Source organism: Thamnophis sirtalis, unplaced genomic scaffold (genome assembly GCF_051295495.1).
Source record: "Thamnophis sirtalis isolate CommonGarterSnake01/CBP01778 unplaced genomic scaffold, rThaSir2_p1.2 scaffold_5, whole genome shotgun sequence".
NCBI classification, from domain to species: domain Eukaryota; kingdom Metazoa; phylum Chordata; class Lepidosauria; order Squamata; family Natricidae; genus Thamnophis; species Thamnophis sirtalis.
Window position 1 is genome coordinate 78,383,950 of NW_028261385.1, and position 19,085 is coordinate 78,403,034.

At 37.8% G+C, this 19,085-nt stretch overlaps 1 protein-coding gene across 4 annotated transcripts in view; it reads right to left on the bottom strand.

Moving 5' to 3' along the window:
• TTC39B (tetratricopeptide repeat domain 39B) overlaps positions 1–19,085 on the bottom strand; it is an 81,985-nt gene that overhangs the window by 25,783 nt on the left and 37,117 nt on the right. For 3 of the 4 annotated variants that reach the window (XM_087716090.1, XM_087716091.1, XM_087716092.1), the window contains 2 exons: positions 14,932–14,966; positions 178–282 (listed from right to left, as the gene is read on the bottom strand). In XM_087716090.1, the coding sequence (XP_087572216.1) occupies positions 178–282; positions 14,932–14,966 (140 nt within the window). Of the gene's footprint in view, positions 1–177; positions 283–6,730; positions 6,903–14,931; positions 14,967–19,085 lie in introns of those variants that run through there. The other variant, XM_087716093.1, reaches the window with a different exon arrangement.

Genomic DNA, 19,085 nt, shown 5'->3' on the forward strand with positions numbered 1-19,085 from the left:
GCCTAGGGCAAAATTTAGGGACCCTTCTTCGATAGTTTAAAAAATTATGTTTTAGACTAGAATGGGATTAAATAGTTGTAAAACAAATTATTTTAGGCAAATTGAAATTATATTATTGAGAGGCCTTAAATACATTTCTAGCTACTAGATAAAAACTCTCCAGCAAACAATACTCACCATGGTCGAAGTAATTCCAAAGCTTCTGAAAATTTATTGTTAAGAAATAAATTTATTGCCACTGAACACTCTTCCAAAGCACATTTAAGGTCCATTTTTGCAGCCCTAAAAATGCACAAATAGAAAAAAATTCATTACACTTACATCATTACTAATACTGTTCTGTTGTTTAATATGGTAAGATTCTCAATGTTCAATTTAGGCAAGATTACGTTGAAATAATGATGAGTGTTGACTAATTATTTAACATAAAATATTTGTGATTCCTAAACACTTCATCCAGTTTATAGAGTATTACCCTCTCAAATTTTAGGGTCAGAGAGAGCAATGTATGTGTAATACTACTTCCTAGCCCCAATCCCTCAAACGATAGATAGATAGATGATAGATAGATAGATAAGATAGACAGACAGACAGACGACAATATTCCATATAGCAGCAGATTGTAGTCTATAACTATATCATGATATAATCTCTGAATGTTACACAATTATAATTTATGTTGCATCAGATTAATGAAGCTAATGAACCCTGAGAAAAAGAACAATTGGATACTTCCATTACAGGTAAGAAATAAGAAACACTCGTGCCCATAAGCTTAGAACAGCTAAGAAGCCATTATGAAAGAATTCCAGCAACTGCTGGTCTATTTTTATACTGCAATTGGTGTTCCAATTCTTGCACCTCTTTCTCCTGCTTGTCCTAGATAAAGAGCTAAAAAAGCAATCCTTTCTGGAGTGGGAGTGAATTTCCATCTGTTCTTGTTTTGGCAATGGCAAAGCTGGTATCCTGTATGCTTCCCACACAGACTGATATACACTGCCTATTCAGTTTGTCCTATGAAATTATGGAATTTTGATCTGCACTATTACGTCCAGCCTGGGATTCCAGGCATTGTATTTCCTTGCACTTTGGAATCCAAGTGATTATGAGAGATCGTTAAGACCTGAAAAGATTTTCCTGCACAATTATTACATAGGAAAGCTTGTGGTGGGGGTCTCCAAAAAGTCAGTGTAACCTGTTGTATGTTCCAGAAAGGTAACAGAATCAAATCTTCCAAGCTGTGAAGATATGTCCCTGATGGATAGAATGGGGACTTTGACTTAGAATGCAAAAAATGGGGAGATAGTACAACAAGGCAAGGCAACATGGTGAACCATGGCTACTGAGGCTACTAAGGTGAGAAAATAATGAAGTTGGTTAAATCCCTAGTGGGATTTGACAGTGTTTGTTTCCATTTTTGGTTAGGTTTCTTGTATAGCTCAGCCAATCAGGAAGGATATTGCTATATCCATAATTTACCATTACTATTTCTTTATAGACTTGACTATTGTGGGACTGTCTAATATCATCAGGCCACTCTGATCATGGCATAGGACTAGAAAGGTGACCATAACACCACCTTCTATATTGAGAGACATTCAGATACATTCATATATCTCAATGATTCATGGCTGGAGCATGTATCTCAGATATAAAGGACCTAGACACAAGCTCTATATCTTTACATAGATGCACATAGGTTGAGGAGGGATGTGTGAAAAAAAAACTTCCAGTGAAATTATCTGAAATCAATTACTAGTAGAAGGAATCTGTGATGTAGGGCCGAACCAAGAGGAAAAATGATTTACCTGATCTCTCTTCTACAATTAAAAAGAGAGTGGCTCATATATATCCATAGTAAAAAAAACAATCAAATAGTATCAATCCATTATTCAATCTCATGATACCAATTTATCTTCCTTAGACTCTCGAAAGTAACTCTATTTTTAATAGTTCACTAGAGGACAGTGGGGGAATAGACTGATTCCTTGGGGAAGACTATTTCAAAGTATAGAAGGTCCTGCTATAAGCCTTTACATATGCCTTTCATCCTGAAAATGGGGATTTCAAGCAAATACTCTTAAGATATTTGAATCAGATGAGTTGAAACTAGGTGCAGAATATGGTCTTAAAATACTTTAGTGCGAAGCCATGTAGGGCATTGATGGTCAAAATAAGAACTCTGAATTGCAATCAGAAACAAATATGGAACTATCTTATGTTTCTTCTTATAGAACCACTACATTTAACAGAGTATGTTAAAACAGAGTATAAATATAAATATAAATATATATTTTGAAGGCAAGCTGTTCCACTGGCTAACTGTTCTCATTGTTAGGAAGTTTCTCTTTAATTCCAGGTTGCTTCTCTCCTTGATTAGTTTCCATCCATTGTTTCTTGTCTTGCTTTCTGGTGATTTGGGAAATAAATTTACCCGGTTTTCTTTGTGGCAGCCCCTCAAATACTGGAATCATGTCATGTCACCTCTAGTCCTTCTTTTCTCAAGACTAGCCATGTCCTACAACCATTCTTCATATGTTTTAGTTTTTAATTTAATCATCCTAGTTTCTCTTTCTGCATTTTTTCCAAAGTCTCAACATCTTTTTTGTAATGACCAAAAACTGGATGCTGTATTCCAGGTGTGGTCTTACTTACATGTATAAATACATTCAGAAAACAAACAAGAAAAAATTAATGGATTATGAAACAGGCAAATGATAAGCTCCTACAGAAAATAAATCCATCAAAGCTAAGGAAGCAATGAGAGTAGGGTTTTACAGATATGTACAGTATGCATCTGGTAAATCCACCTGCAAATTTATAGAAGACCACAACCCCATTTGCAAGTGGGAAGGGTGGAAGCAATTGATTTAATCTTGAAACAACCCTTTCAAAAAATAGTTGAAATAGAAAAGGTCCAATGAAGTATGTTACACTCCTCCTTAGAAACGATAAAGTATTTAGGCAAAAGAATAGTTCCCCCCATAATTATATCCTCAATAACCCCTTGTTATAAAAAGAGAGAAACCTCCTGGCATAACTCTGGAGATACTATAGAAGTGGCAGGATGACCCCCAAATAATTGACACTCAGAGAGTAGGTTCAGAAACCCATGTACTTTAAAAAATAATCTTTAAAATAATGTAAGCACTTCTTAAATGTTTATATGAATGTACAGCATAGCAAAGTATTTAGAATAATGAGCTTTTTGCAATTGAAAGTGTAATTGGTTTCTTCTGTGAGTTATGAGCAGGGCCAGAGACTGTATTTGGGGGAAATATGATGTAGGTTGTTGCAGCCCCCATTTATTCATTGCTATACAACAATGCGGCTAAAATTAGTTCCAGGTATTATCAGTTTTATCAGGGAATAATCTGTCCCTAAAGGTCTCAGATTCCTATTCCAGATTGATCCTAGATAGATTAGAATGCCTAATTTCATTTAGAAGAATATAGACAAGTAGTGAATGAGTTCAGAAGAAAAAAGGATGCACAGCAGATTGGATAAACTAGAGCCATTGAAATGCTGAAGAAATATGCATATATAGACTAGACAAGAGCTGCTAATGACAGCATTGTATATAATATTTTGAAAGGTAGTTAAGTAAAAAATTAACTCTTCTGACCAGAAAGAGGGCTAGGTTTCATGTTTTTAAGTTAAAAATAGATTTTATTTAAACCTTTAAAAAAAACCTTTATAAATTAAGGGTTTTGACAACAGAATTATTGTTTAAAAGAGCAATAGGCTTTTTTAAGTGGAGTTATTCCAACAGAGATATTATATTTATATTGTCTCAAGTTTTAAACTTCCTGAAATAAGCAAGAGATTCCACTAATGACTGTACAGCCTACTTCAAATTCTAAATTGTACTGCTATTTCCAAACAATTATGATCCTTACTATTATGCAAGAATATACAATCTCAGTATTCTTTAACTCCTGAGAATGCTTTCATTCAGCTTCAGTCAACTTGCTTTCTAAACTGTGTTCATTTGCCTTGATTTAAAAGAATAGGAATGATAAAGTATAATATAAGGCTGACTAAAATCAGTGGAAACAGCATCTTTCTATTTATTGAATAATTCAATGAAAGGGATCCAAACTCTTAAATTGGATAGCCTTATACAGCATGCTAATACATACTTTAATTATGGCAATTTGAATAGGCCATGACTGGCAAGGTTCACACAGTATATTAAGCCACAAACAAACAAACTGTATAATTAGTTTTGGTATGTTATATAGAACTGGCACCAATGAATCGGCTCAACCACCCATCCTATTACTGACTACATGATTAGCAATGATTTTCAAAGCTTTTGTCTAAGAATTTGTAAGTAAAAATTTTTTTAAAACGAACCACAGCAAATATTGGAAAGAGCAAGTTTTCCATATAGACAAAAGCTACAGCTGTGTAAACTTTCCCCCTTTTTTTCCTTTTTCTCATACACAAAGACCACCTATGAGTCCATACAAGCACTTTCTTCTCTACCAAGTATGCACTGGATCCAGTATACACAATTATTTCTATATAACATAGGACTACATCTTCTTGGCATACAGTGCTATTTAGGCTATGTAGAAGAAGCAAAGAAAACTTATGTAGTCATTAGAAAAAAGATGTCTGAATTACACTTGCTAAATACAAATATACTTACTTTTATTTTTGTATAATATGTTTTTCAGTAAAAATTATGAAACAAATAAAAGTTGCTACCAACTGGCATATTTCCAGCCAAAGAACATGAAGAGATTAAACCTTTTTTTTTTTTTAAAAAAGTGAATTCCCATAATAGGACAAAGATGCTTCAGATAATTGTTAATGCTTAATGCTTTAGCGTAGCATTGACTTTTATTCTCATTATCTTACTTTAGAACTACTATCTTTTTTGTATTTTTAAATTAACAGCATGGAAATGTAAAGTTGTCTTGAAGAGGTTTTTTAGGACAAATGGGAACCAAGCAAAAGTAATAATTTCAGACTATAATACTACCAGAAATAATCATCAAGTTACCTCCTTTGTATGCCCACAGAATTCTATGGGAGGTCCAGATAATCTTCCCTCATTTTTTTCTCTATTTCTTTTACTTTATTTTTAACTAGGAAGAAAATTCTAAGAGTATAATTAAATGGATTTATGTTAGGAACTCTCTTTTCTGAAGCTACGTTATTAGCTTTTTTGGAGAAAATAATATTTTGAATATTCAAACTATATATTGATCCTGCTAGAAAATACCACTATAATTCACTAGCATACAGTATATCCTATATATTTTTACTGCTGTGGCAATTGTCAGTTAGCATCTCTGAAGTTACAAATATATCTTTCAAGCTAGTTGAAGCAAGTCTTTAAAAACTAATATTTCTCTAGTTTATTAAACAAATACTATGAAGAGTAGTGCTACAAAAATATTTTCTTTTATCTCTTCTTTTAATCCATTTTAGAGCAATATGTCCCTGTTCCCTATTTATTGGAGAGTCATGTTCCCTTTTATAAAAGGAGAAATTAACAAAAAGATAATTCCCTACAGCAAGACTACTTTCAGTTTTATTCATAATACATTAAGTTACACATGCATACATCACTGAGCCATGCTAATTATGTATTAATCTGTGAATAAAAAAATTGCAGGCACAATTGCATGTTTGAAAGATAAATAACATATTTTATTACAAAATATTAATTGTATTTTAGTGTATTAAAGCCAAGATTTAATCCTTAAGTCTTAATTAGTATTTGTTGGAAGATTTATAATCAATATTTCAAATTAAAATTACCTTGAACATTCAAGAAGTACAAATTATGATTAAAATCTCTGATCTGGGTGTGGCAGATTAGGTCTTCCTTATTAGCATGCTTAGGGATAATAGCTGTTTTACTAGTTTAGAAGTAGTAAAGGACAAAATTGTGATTGTGATTATGATTCACCAAACAAAAAACTAAAAATGCGCACAAAAAAAGCCTATTAACTGGGAACAGTTAACTACAATACCACCTCATAATAATAAAAGGCAGGTTCCTAGAGCTTAATAATAGGTTAGCCAGCACAAAATGCAACAAATAAAAGCAAATATCTACAGTACTCCCACTGCGTCATTCAAATAATGGCTCAGGTCCAGCCACATGATCAGGACTGAATGGTCCTTTTTCTATGATTTCATATAAATTGCTATGAAGTTGCAAAAAGTATGCTGCCTGAATCATATAGTAGAGAGAGCAGTTCTAAATGTAATGAAATGGAATAATATTATAATATGCTTGCTAGCTTTTGAGACTCTTATAGTCTTACAAAACAACAGCTGTAGTTAAACTGAGCATGAAAATTGTTAGGTGGCATAAGCAATTGATTCATTGAGAATTTTTCTACCTGCCATATTTTACAGACATGTAATCTTCTGTTAACAGTTTCAAGAAGTATTTCTGTATACACAAATAATCAAGCTAGAGATCATTTATACAATAAGAAGCACAGTAATAAAGCTGATAGAAATACCAAGAGAAAAGGAAAAACAATCATTTATGAAATTAACTCTTAAATGATGATCCCCAGGATCATCAAAATACAGTACATTCTGAACTTCCTCTCCATCATCATTAAGCTTATTACCTATTTTCAAAATAAAAAGTCTCATATCAAGTGATCTCCCAGAAAATAATGCACACAGGTTTTCTGCAGTCAATTTTAGCAGCTCCAATGTTTTAGCAGCTCCAAAGACACAGTATACTCACAGAATTAAACTCGGCAACTTCTAGATGATTAACTGCAAATTGCTATGTGAAGGTAAGCCTCTTGCAGAACTGATTCATTTCTGTCACAGAGGGAAAAAGCCCAGCCAGTAACACCCTAAGAAAGTCCCATTTCCTTATTTCTCGTTACCATTGGGCTTCTTATTAGTTATGAAACAGAATAGATGCAAAAGTTCGCACAGCAGCAGGAATCCTCTGCATCGGATTTTACAAGAATATCCGTTGACAGGACTGCAGCTACAGCAGTACTGGCAGATGATGCCTCTGCACAAAGAGGATGCTGGGAGATTTTCCCAATGTATGATGCAGCCTAATTCTAATCCATCACTGCCCAACTATAAAGGGGAGAAACTGGTTCTCAAAACACCTCAATGATTTCTATGTTTGAAGGACAAAAAAAAAGAAGTTAGATTAGAACGCTGTGTTCCTCTTATTAGGAAATGTTGTACATCTAATGAAAAGATATGTAAACAACATTATTATACTTAATCTATTAATGAACCCCATTTAAAAATCCATATCATTATTCTTAAGATAACCTTACAATAAACAGAATAACAAACATTAAATTAAGATTAAATCTGCTATATCTATTATCTGATTTCTTTTCAGATAGCAGAAACTGTGACATTTATATTAAATTGAATTAATATAAGACTGCCAATATTCAGGGATATAAAGAAGAAAAAACATGCCAACTTTTAATAATTAATCTACATGAAATATTATTTCAATAAAAATAAATTAATACGTTTTTAAATTTATGATAGTAAGAATGTACAATTAATATTCCATAGATTTCTAGGGTAAGGACATTTGTGAGTTCCAACAAAACACACCAAGATATATATGGTAGCATTGAATAAAGACCATTGGTTAATTCTTTTCTGTAAAAAATCCAGGCAAAAAGAATGTTTGTGGAAGAACAATGTATCTAAAAAAGAACATGTTATATTAAAAACAGAGTTATACTGAGAGTTGAATAGCATACGAGTTTAATAATTATAGTTTGTCACACAATCAGTCCAATGTTTAGACTAAATTTGGAATTCAATTTATTGTTTGTATTATTATTATTCTCATGAGATTACAAAAAAAATTAAAATGATATTAATAGGGAAATTTGCAGAGGAAAAGTATCTGAAAGGAACACTAAATAAATACATAAATATTAAATACCTATGTAAGGTACATGAAGATTTTTATTATGGCATATTCACATCCAAATGAAAGATCCATATGCTCACATGATAATAAAGGACAGTAAAATTAATAACATGTATATATATTTTCACAACCTAATAGTATCTTGAGGGACGCAACCTTGTCAATCAGAAAGGTTGGCAGTTCGAATCCCTAGCGCTGCATAACGGAGTGAACTCTTGTTACTTATCCCAACTTCTGCCAACCTAGCAGTTCAAAAGCATGTAAAAATGCAAAAAATGCACTCTCTTCGTATGCACGGCAAGGAGCTTACAGATAATCCTTGAATCATAATTGTAATGGAGACTGTCATTATGATTGTAAGTTGTAACAGTCAATTTTATGGTTTTTGCAGCAGTTGCTAACAAACACTGTAGTTCTTAAGTGAGCCCATTATTCATTATGGTGTGACTGTCAGCAAAAACTTCATAAAATGTAGTCGCATGTGGGTTGCTGCAAACAGGTATAAATGCAGCAGCGTTTCCAAGTGCCCCAAGTGCAGTCATGTGAATGTGGGGTAGGGTGCAACTGTTGGAACTTCAGATTCAGGCATGTTCCCTTTTTCCGGCAAGTTGTAACTAAAAATGGTCATAAGTCAAAAACTACCTGTAATTCACTCTTTGTGAGTGTGCATTACCTTTTTATTCTATTCCACAACAGTAACAAATGGCAATAACACCAAACTGTAAAATCAGCAAAATGAAGGATTATAATGAATCGTGTAATTTAATGAGGAATACTAGGAAAATATAAGACAAGGCATAGGAGAAACTGGCATGTATACGGATATAGTGACAAGAAACTGATCTTTGGATAAGAAGCCAGGAAAGGCATTAGAAGCCAATATGTTTACTGATCCAGGGCTTAGTAAGCAAGCAATGAAGATATGTCCCATTTAATCATGACAAGTTTAACACCAAATTCTGACATAAATTTCTTAGAACAACTATTTTATTGTGAGTAGTGTCTTGAAGCTTTTTATATAAAACACTCTATCTGGAAGTAACTTAGCAAAGGAAACAACATCCATATCCTATGTGCTCTTCTGACAGCTTGTCAAATTCTGCCCTAAACGTTCAGGCTGCTTCTTCAATTCTGACCAAGGTTCTAAATTGACTTTGTGTTTTCCTGGACCTCCTATCCTGGGACTCTGTTTATAAATGAACTTTTGCACTCTTTATAAAATATATTTTCAGCCCAAATCCCTGGCTGTATATTACCATAATTGCGTGGAGAGGTTTTAATTCACTGAAATGTTTGCTTTAACTCTGCTAAGCCCTCTAGTTTAGACATGGCCTAAACTATGAGATTACCTTATAGGTTCTTCTAAAGTTCATTCAGTCAATAAAGAAATATGTTCATGTATTTTCTATCTTATATATAAGACCTAAGCTATTAAAAAGTAAACTGAAAAATGGCTCAAGCTTTCTTAGGTCAATAAAGTACACTGTTAAAGGATTCTTTCAAAGTTTTTACTTCAAATATACAACATAAGAAACATAATTCTTATTTCTTCTACAGTTGTGCTGGTGACATTATATATAGATCTTTCTCTTTCAGGATTTCAGCTAAATAGTCAAAATGCTGTAATCTCATAAATACTCTGCTCTGTTTTTTCTCTTACATTAAAAGAGGCTTATAATTTTGTTAGATAATTTACTGGTTCATATAATCTCTTTCTCACAAATACATATAACACATCTGCATACCCACCCATTCTTACACAAGGAATGAAAAGGGATTTAGGCATCTGAGCATTAATGATGAGAGTAATTGGTGCATATTTCTAGATGCTTAATAGCATATCCAGATAAAATTCTTTACCACCTTTTCTCATTGGGACTGCAACTTCCTAGATCTCTGTACTTTTTTTCTCTTGCTCAGTTTTCATCTCTCCTGCATTTTGGATAGCAGTGAGAAAAATGAGAGTGCATCAAGTTTCAAGTTTATTAGGATTTGTATGCCGCCCACTCCCATAGGAACTCTGGGCGGCTCACAACAGACAAGAAACATTTAAAATTTAAAAAACAGAATAAAAAATAAAATACAGTATTAAAATTCACATCACCCATTCCATCTAAACAGGGCTGGATATCAATCAACAGCCCCAGGCCTGCCGGAACAGCCAGGTCTTGACGGCTGTACGGAAGGCCGGGAGAGTGGTAAGGATCTCTGCAGGTAGATTGTTCCACAGGGCCAGCGCAGCAACAGAGAAGGCCCACCCCCGGGGAGTCGCCAGCCGGCATTGTCCGGTTGACGGCACCCGGAGGAGTCCCAACCTGTGCGATCTTGTTGGTAGTTGGGAGGTAAGTGGCAGGAGGCGGTCTCTCAGGTAGCCAGGTCCTAAACCATGAAGGGCTTTAAAAGTAACGACTAGCACCTTGAAGCGCGTCTGGAGACCAATAGGAAGCCAGTGCAGCTCGTGGAGGATAGGTATAATATGGGTGTATCTAGATACACCCCATATCACTCGCGCGGCTGCGTTCTAGACCAGCTGTAGTCTTCGAACATTCTTCAGGGGCAGCCCCATGTACAGCGCGTTACAGTAATCCAGTCTTGAGGTGACAAGGGCATGAGTGACTATTCCTCCCGGTCCAGGTAGGGCCGCAACTGGTGCACCAGGCGAACCTGGACGAAAGCCCCCCCTGGTCACAGTCGACAGATGGTGCTCTAACTTCAGCTGTGGGTTGAGGAGGACACCCAAATTGCGGGCCCTCTCTGAGGGATGTATAATTTCACTCCCCAGGCTGAGAGATGGAATGTCTGGACTAACCTTGGGAGGCAGCATCAATAACCACTCAGTCTTGTCTGGATTGAGTGCAAGCTTGTTCGCTCCCATCCAGACCCTGACAGCCTCCAGGCACTGGCACATCACTTCCACTGCTTCGCTGAGTTGGCACGGGGCGGACAGATACAATTGAGTATCGTCCGCATATTGATGATATTTGATCCTGTGCCGCCGAATGATCTCACCCAGCGGCTTCATGTAGATGTTAAATAGGAGGGGGGACAGGACCAAACCAAGCGGCACCCCATAGTTGAGGGGCCTAGGGGTCGACCTCTGTCCTCCAACCAACACCGACTGCGACCTGTCCGAAAGGTAGGAGGAGAACCACCTTAAAACCTCCCACTCCCACCTCCCGTAACCGCCGCAGAAGCATATCATGGTCGATGGTATCGAAGGTCGCTGAGAGGTCAAGGAGCACTAGGATAGAGGAATGTCCTCTATCCCTGGCCCGCCAGAGATCATCGATCAGCGCAACCAAAGCAGTTTCTGTGCCGTAACCAGGCCTGAAACCCGACTGAAAGGGATCCAGATAATCTACTTCATCCAAGGTCTGCCGGAGTTGAAAGGCCACCACCTTCTCGACAACCTTCCCTACGAACAGAGACTGGGTTTAAAATGGTTTCTTGAGGAGGGGTCTTGAGGAGGGGTTTCTTGAGGAGGGGTCTCACCACCGCATCCTTTAGAGGATGCGGGAAGGATCCCTCCAGAAAAGAGGTGTTAACAATCCTCTGGAGCCAGCCACGTGTCACCTCCATGCTGGTCGATACCAGCCAGTAGGGACACGGGTCCAGTAAACAGCTGGAGGCACTCACCGCTCCCATGGCCTTGTCCACTTCCTCAGGAGCGACAAGTTGAAACTCGCTCCATAAAATCCGATTAGGACCTTCCCCCGGCGCCTCGGCTGGTCCCGTCCAAGTGGAGTCCTGGTCTGTCCAGATCCGAGCAATTTTATCTGACAGAAACTGAACAAATTCCTCAGCTCTACCCTGTAAGGGTTCGTCCGCATCCCTCCCTTTCAGGAGGGAGCGGGCTATCCTAAACAGGGCGACTGGGCGAGATTCTGCGGATGCGATAAGAGCGGAAAAATGCGCACATTTTGCCACCTGTATCGCCACTAGATAAGTCCTAATAAAGGCTCTTAATTGTGTTTGGTCGGATTCGGAGTTACTAGTCTTCCAACGTCACTCCAGGCGTCTCTTTTGGCGCTTCATCTCCCGGAGTTCCTCGGTAAACCAAGGAACCCTCCTGGATCTGCTGCCGCGGAGAGGCCATAAAGACGCAATCCGGTTTAGAGCCTCCGCCGCCGCTATATTCCAAGCAGTGACTAAGGACTCTACCGGACTGTGGGCCAGAGAGTCAGGTATCTCCCCAAGTGCCGTCTGAAATCCCATAGGGTCCATCAGGCGCCTGGGGCGGAACCACCTAATCGGTTTCCCCTCCCTACAGTGGGGGATTGGTTTCCGAAAGTCGAGCCTCAGTAGGAAGTGATCTGACCATGACAAGGGCAAGATCTTAATGCCCTTCAAATCTAGATCACATCTCCACTGCTCCGAGAGAAATACGAGGTTGAGCGTGTGCCCCACTGAATGAGTTGGACCCTGAATTACCTGGGTCAAGTCCATGACTGTCATGGAAGCCATGAACTCCTGTGCTCCATCAGAGCCTTCGCCAAGCGATGGCAGGTTGAAATCCCCCAGCACTACAAGTCTGGGGAACTCAACCGCCAGCTCGGCTACTGACTCAAGGAGCACAGGCAGGGCTGTTGCAACGCTGTTGGGAGGTAAATACGTTAGCAACAAACCCAATTGACCCCCAAGGTCCAGCTTCACCAGAAGGGACTCACACCCGACAATCTCCGGAGCAGGGATCCTACGAGGAACTAGGGACTCTCAGATGATGATTGCCACTCCTCCACCCCTTCCCTAGTGTCACGGCTGATGTAGCACCTGAAACCCTTCTGGGCACATTTCAGTGAGGGGGACTCCTCCCTCATGGCCCAGCCAGGTCTCAGTAATACATGCCAGGTCTGCCCCCTCGTCTAATATTAGGTCCCGGACGAGGGGAGCTTTGTGAACCACAGACCTGGCATTTAGCAACAGCAGCCTGAGACCAGGGCCCTGACAACTCTCGCCATCTGCTCCTGGAGTAGAGCTAGTAGGGCCGGAAGGAGGGATCGCTGTCACGTAGCGAACCCTCCTTCCCCGGTAATGACTAGCCCTATAGCTCCCGTCAAACGTGCCTCTCCCAACAATGACCGGAATGCACCGGCCCATCCCTGCACCCGTAGACCCCACTTCCCCTCCCGTAGCCTCCGTTCTCCCTGGCAGGCCATTCATATCATTCATTCTGGGACGAGAGGTAGGTCTGGACCCCCTACCACTTCTGCTTCAGCACTCAGTGGAAGAGGCACCAGGCTGCACTCCCAGTCCTCTCAAACATACCACAGTCACTCACTCATGCAATCCCCACTATAGTCAGTTTAAAAGTACAGAAATACAATAGATAACAGGTAACATTAGCTCCTTAAGTGGCTAAATTACAATTCCCATGTGCTTTAATTTCAGCAAAATCACTCTCCTCTATGTAGCAATTAAGGTGAGAAAAATAATTCCAATGGGTGCCACAATATACCAATAACAGCTTTTTCTTCATACTAACCGGTATGTTAGTATGCACATTTATACAGTGTGGAGCTAGGAAGAATATATATGAATAGGGAAGGCGGAACTGCCAACTGACTGCTAATTTTTCATTGAAGGAATGTTACCCACAATATAAAAATATGACACCTAAACCAGAAACTATTTGTATTTTTCTTGTGAACCCTGCTGGAATTTGATTCATAGCAGCTGTGGTGGTGCAGTGGTTAGAATGCAGTACTGCAGACTAATTCAGCTCACTGACAGGAATTTGATCCTGACTGGCTCAATGTTGACTCAGTCTTTCATCCTTCCAAGGTCAGTAAAATGAGGACCCAGATTGTTGGGGGCAATATGCTGACTCTGCAAGCCACTTAGAGAGAGCTGTAAAGCACTGTGAAGTGGTATATAAGTCAAAGTGCTAGGCGCTATTGCTATAGCAGCTGCATGAGTCTTTAAAAAGATACAAAGTTAACACTCTGCTTTACTGATCCAAAGAAAGATCCAAGCTCCCATATATATCACCTAAATGCAATATTATGGCAAATATAATGCTTTGCTAGCTCCTATAGAATAAATGAGTTCTGCACAGGATTCGACTTGATTATTACTGGCACAGCGGCATTGTGGTTGAGAATATCTGGTCACCAGTGTAACAGCAAATAAAGTAAGCAGTGTCTTGTCACCAAAAGTGTGAGGAAGAAGCAATGCTTGAAAACCCATACAGGGTATTATATTGGCGACATGGGACTTTATATCAAATACTCCAGATCTTGTGTTCTACTCCTGCAGTTTTGCTGATTAAACTTCATTTTGCTGCATAGTAGACCCAACTTGGATAAGATTTATAGAAATTGTAACAACAAATAAGATCAGCAATTGCTTAACTTCTATTACATATTTGTTATATTTTGGCTATGATCCTTGATAAGAGTCAAATGATATATAATCATTTTGTTCTAGCTCATATACTAAAAGTAGCATAATATGGAATTTGAATAAAATAATATTTAGCATGGCGGAAGATACAGATCTACTATTTTTTACCGGGTAACTGCTGAAGCTGATAGTGCAGGAATACGTGATTCTCAGGCCAAACATAGGCATTATATAAGCAAATGGCCATCACTCTTGAGAACAAGAAGACAACAAATACATTACAATTCACTCAAAAAAACTGCAGAAAAAAAACCATAGGAATTAAAACCTGGAGCAGGCTTCTGTATATTAGGTTTAATTTCTGTACTCTATAGAAACTTATCTTCTACAAAGGGAGGATTTCTATTTCATCCTCAATAAAGTAAAATATCCAGCTGTATTGTATCTAAGAGTTTCTTTTGTATGGAAATCCCTTAATATAATTGGAAAACTGAGATTTACTGCTGAGCATAGAGTGAAATCTGATACTCTGCTCTAAGATGAAACAGAACTGGCATGAAATGAAGCAGGGAGAATAGAAAAGGTAGCAATATAGTTAACTACATAGTATTTTTCACTTTTGGTTGTTTTCATTCAACTCTGCTCGAAAAAAAGAGATAATATAGGATACTTACACTGGGATGTGTTCAAAGGCATCTTCAAAGTTTTCCTGCAAATCAAATAAGAATAAATTATTGGAAAATTCATTATCTTCCTATAAAAATCCAACAAGCTTCGCTAAATACAACACCATAGCTATTTCATAATTGTTATTTCATAACTGCTTTCTAACAAAATTTCTATGCTATTAAAGAATATAAGCAGTACATTGTATTGTAGAACATTATAGGATTGCAAGTGAAATATCCACATCCCTGAATCATTACTTCCCTAAACTTCTGTAAATAACATAATTTCATTGATCTTAGGAGCACTCAAAAGATAAAGCTTTTTCTTGTGGTGGACATAAGTTTTCCTTTTTAGTTTGCAAAGGGTAGATTATATTGTTGTCAAATAAAAAATTACAAAAATCCAATTCAAATTCCAGCAAAATAAAAAAAAATGTTATCAAAACCAAGAAACAGAAAAGGAAAGGTTGTACAGATGAGAAACAAAGTTTGAGAATTAGTCAAGGGAATATTTTTCTTGTTTGAAGAAATAATTTTCAGTGCAGTCCTTTTCAAACTATAGAATTGCAAATGAAGGCAGTTATCATTCTGTAAATTAATCATCCTCTCAAATATGCTTATATGTTTTAAGATGCTCAAAAGTTCTAAGAGGCTTCCAAACCTGAATATTGCTTCACAATTAACAAGTTATAAGGGACAAACTAAACACCCTTTCTCTGAAATACATCCAGGAAAAATGGAAATAGCAAAGTACAATTTATCAGAACATTTTTAAAAAGCATACTAACAAATGAAAAATTAATGTACTAGTATTAAATGCACTTAAAAGACAAATTCTCAAATGTGTGAATTAAAATTTGTGGATTCAATTGAGTCCCCCATTGATATAATTCTGCAATATATATTTAACATGTTTTACAAAATTTATACTTTTATATTTTTGTAAAATCATATCTAAAATAAACAGTATTAGGCAACTAAATATATTTGGTTGGTGAGACACTTTAAATCCTTGAGAAATGCTATTTTCTTACTAGCAAGAAATTTGGTAGGAAAAAGCTTGAAAAAAACATTAAAAGGCCAGATTTTAATAAATACATTTTGTTCTTAAATGGAAAATAAATAAAGATTTCTTCTACATTGTGAAAGAATACAAAGGACACAAAACTAATCTGAAATTAGCTTGCTTTTGTATTTAAAGGCAGAATGCAATAATGTATTGCAATGTTACCTATGCTTTTTCATCTCTTATGTACTTAGATGCAGTAAAAAAGAGAAGTAAACATTTGATCAATAGGTCAATTTATTACAGATATCGTTATTTGATGTGCCAGTGACTAGAGACAGCATTACATAAAGCAGTAATGAAATGTTAAGTAAGGCAAACACCAGCAATGTACTACTTTTATCTAACTGACTTTTTATGTTAAACAAGAGAATAATAATCTTTCAAGTGAATATTTTTAGAATTATTGTTAATACTTATTTATGACAACTTTCTAAACATCAGATGAAAACTCATCATTGGGCCGCAAGTAAGTAAGTAAATCTTTATTACGGTCAAAGACCAGCAATACACATTAGTTTTTACAATATGTTAAAAAGTACTGACATTAAGATATAATTTAAAAGTATTGACATTAAAAGTGGAAAATAACATACATATTCTCAGATTGTTTGGGTCACTCCCTGGTTTATCTGGATGAAACGCTGTTAAGTATAGGAGTAAATACAATGGTCCAAAGATTGTTAGAGCTATATGTCCAGATAATTGGTACCAGATGACAACTATACTTCTGTAGCCAATTTTTTTCTTATGGACATTGTAGCCGCACAGAACTTTGCCACTGCATACGTAAGGTGACCAGATGGCCCGCTTTTGGCGGGATAGTCACGCTTTTTCACAATTTTTCCCGTGAACCAGGTTTTTTTTAAAAAACTCCCGATTTTTTTAAAAGTTACGAAAAAGCCTCCAGCTGCCAAGGCTCTCCTAGCAACTGGGAGCGTATATTCTTCTTCGAGACGAGCGCATTCCCGCCCACGCGTCCCTGGAAGCTGTTGCCAATGGCTGAGGGAGGAGAAGATTTACTCCATGTGGAGACCGTGGACTTCCCTCACGGATTGTTTCTTTTTCTTTTGCTTTGAGCAGCCCCTCCCTCCCCCCTCTCTCTTCCTCTCTCTCTCTCTCTCGGAGCTAGCTAGCAGCTGCCTCCGAGGCTGTCCAAGCTCAGCCCCTCCCCCCGCCCCGGACTGCTGCTTCTCCGTGTTGTTGTTTGAGGAGGGGATTACTGATAGAAACACAGCATGTGTCTCACGTGGCTGATAACCTGGTCTCTACAGAAGAGGTAATTTTAAAAACTTCAGAGCAAAACTAGAAAGAGGGGAGAAAGAGGCTGAAGGAGTGTGTGAGGATGGGGGATTTCCTAAATCCCATTGAATCCAGAGGAGGGAAGAGAGAGAGAAAGAGGGAGTGTGTGAGGAGGGGGGGATTTCCTAAACCCCATTGAATCCAGAGGAGGAAGAGAGAGAGAGAGAGGGAGTGGGTGAGGAGGGGGGATTTCCTAAACCCCATTGAATCCAGAGGAGGGAAGAGAGAGAGAGAAAGAGGGAGTGTGTGAGGAGGGAGGATTTCCTAAACCCCACTGAATCCAGAGGAGGGAAGAGAGAGAGAAAGAGGGAGTGTGTGAGGAAGGGGGATTTCCTAAACCCCATTGAATCCAGAGGAGGGAAGAGAGAGAGAAAGAGGGAGTGCATGCACAGGAGGGGGGATTTTCTAAAAATCCCATTGAATCCAGAGGAGGAGTGTGTGTGTGTGTGTGTGTGTGTGTGTGTGTGTGTGAGAGAGAGAGAGAGAGAGAGAGAGAGAGAGAGAGAGAGAGAGAGAGACTATCACTAAGTGTTGTAGCTTATGATTCTTGATGAATGTATTGTATTTTATATTTTTTTATATAAAGACAAATTCCTTATTTGTCCAATCACACTTGGCTAATAAACTATTCTACTCTACTTTACTCTACTCATTTCTATTTCAATTCTAATAAGGAGTTTAGCTTCTCTCTCTTGAAAATGTAAGCTAGCATAATGCAAGCTAGCTTTAGCTTTCAAACAGTTCATTTAGTGACCAAAGTTAGAATGGCATTGAAAAAAGTGACTGATGACCATTTTTCACACTTAGCGACCATTTTTCACACTTAGCGACCGTTAAAGCATCCTCATGGTCACGTGATCAAAATTTTGATGTTTGGCAACAGATTCATATTTATGATGCTTTCAGTGTCCTGGGGTCATATAATCGCCTTGTGTGATTAGGTGATCAGAGCTTTCCCTGAGGAGTTAGACCAAAGCGTATCTCAGAATTGGCTAAAGAACTAAATTGAACCAGAAAGTGTTACTTTTCAACCAAAGCTCAGATTTGAACAACAAACACATATTAGTGGTATCCTGTCGGGAAAGCTAAATAACCACTCCATTTGGTGATCAGAGCTTTCCCTGAAGAGTTAGACCAAAGCGTATCTCAGAATTGGCATTAAAACTATATTTGACAAAATATAAAATTTTTAATCAAGGCGCCCCCCCCCCCCCCCCGGGTCAATGGTGTCCCTCTTTACCAATCTGAAAATCTGGTCACCTTATGCATACGTGGTAACCGGGTTAATATCCTGAAGCAGAAAGCCTAGATAAAAATTGTCTGCCCTCCCTGGCAATCTCTCTAATAAGGGGAGAATATGTGCAGATCTATAAGCTCTATATAGTTCTCAGTGTAATAGAACATGTAAATTATCTTCCACTTCTCCTTTACCACATATACAAACCCATTCTGCAACAGGTGTTCTCTTATACCTGCCTGGAGGAGTGCTGAAGGAAGAATGTTAAATCTGGCTCTGAAGAAAGCTATTCTTTGTTTTGGGAAGATAAAATCATAAATATAAAATCATTTAGATATGTTGCCAATTTCCACACACCCTGTTTGATTCTGTCCCTACTGTGGACAGACAACCTATTTAGTTCTTGGAACTCCATGTCCTTCATTCTATTATTACTTGCTTTGCTTGATCAAAGCGTAGGGACATTAAGAATAACGGTGAGAGCCCATAAAAGCCCAGCTTGTGATCAATTGCCTGTTTCCAGGGGGAGGGGAAATTGTCAGTCAATAGCAATAG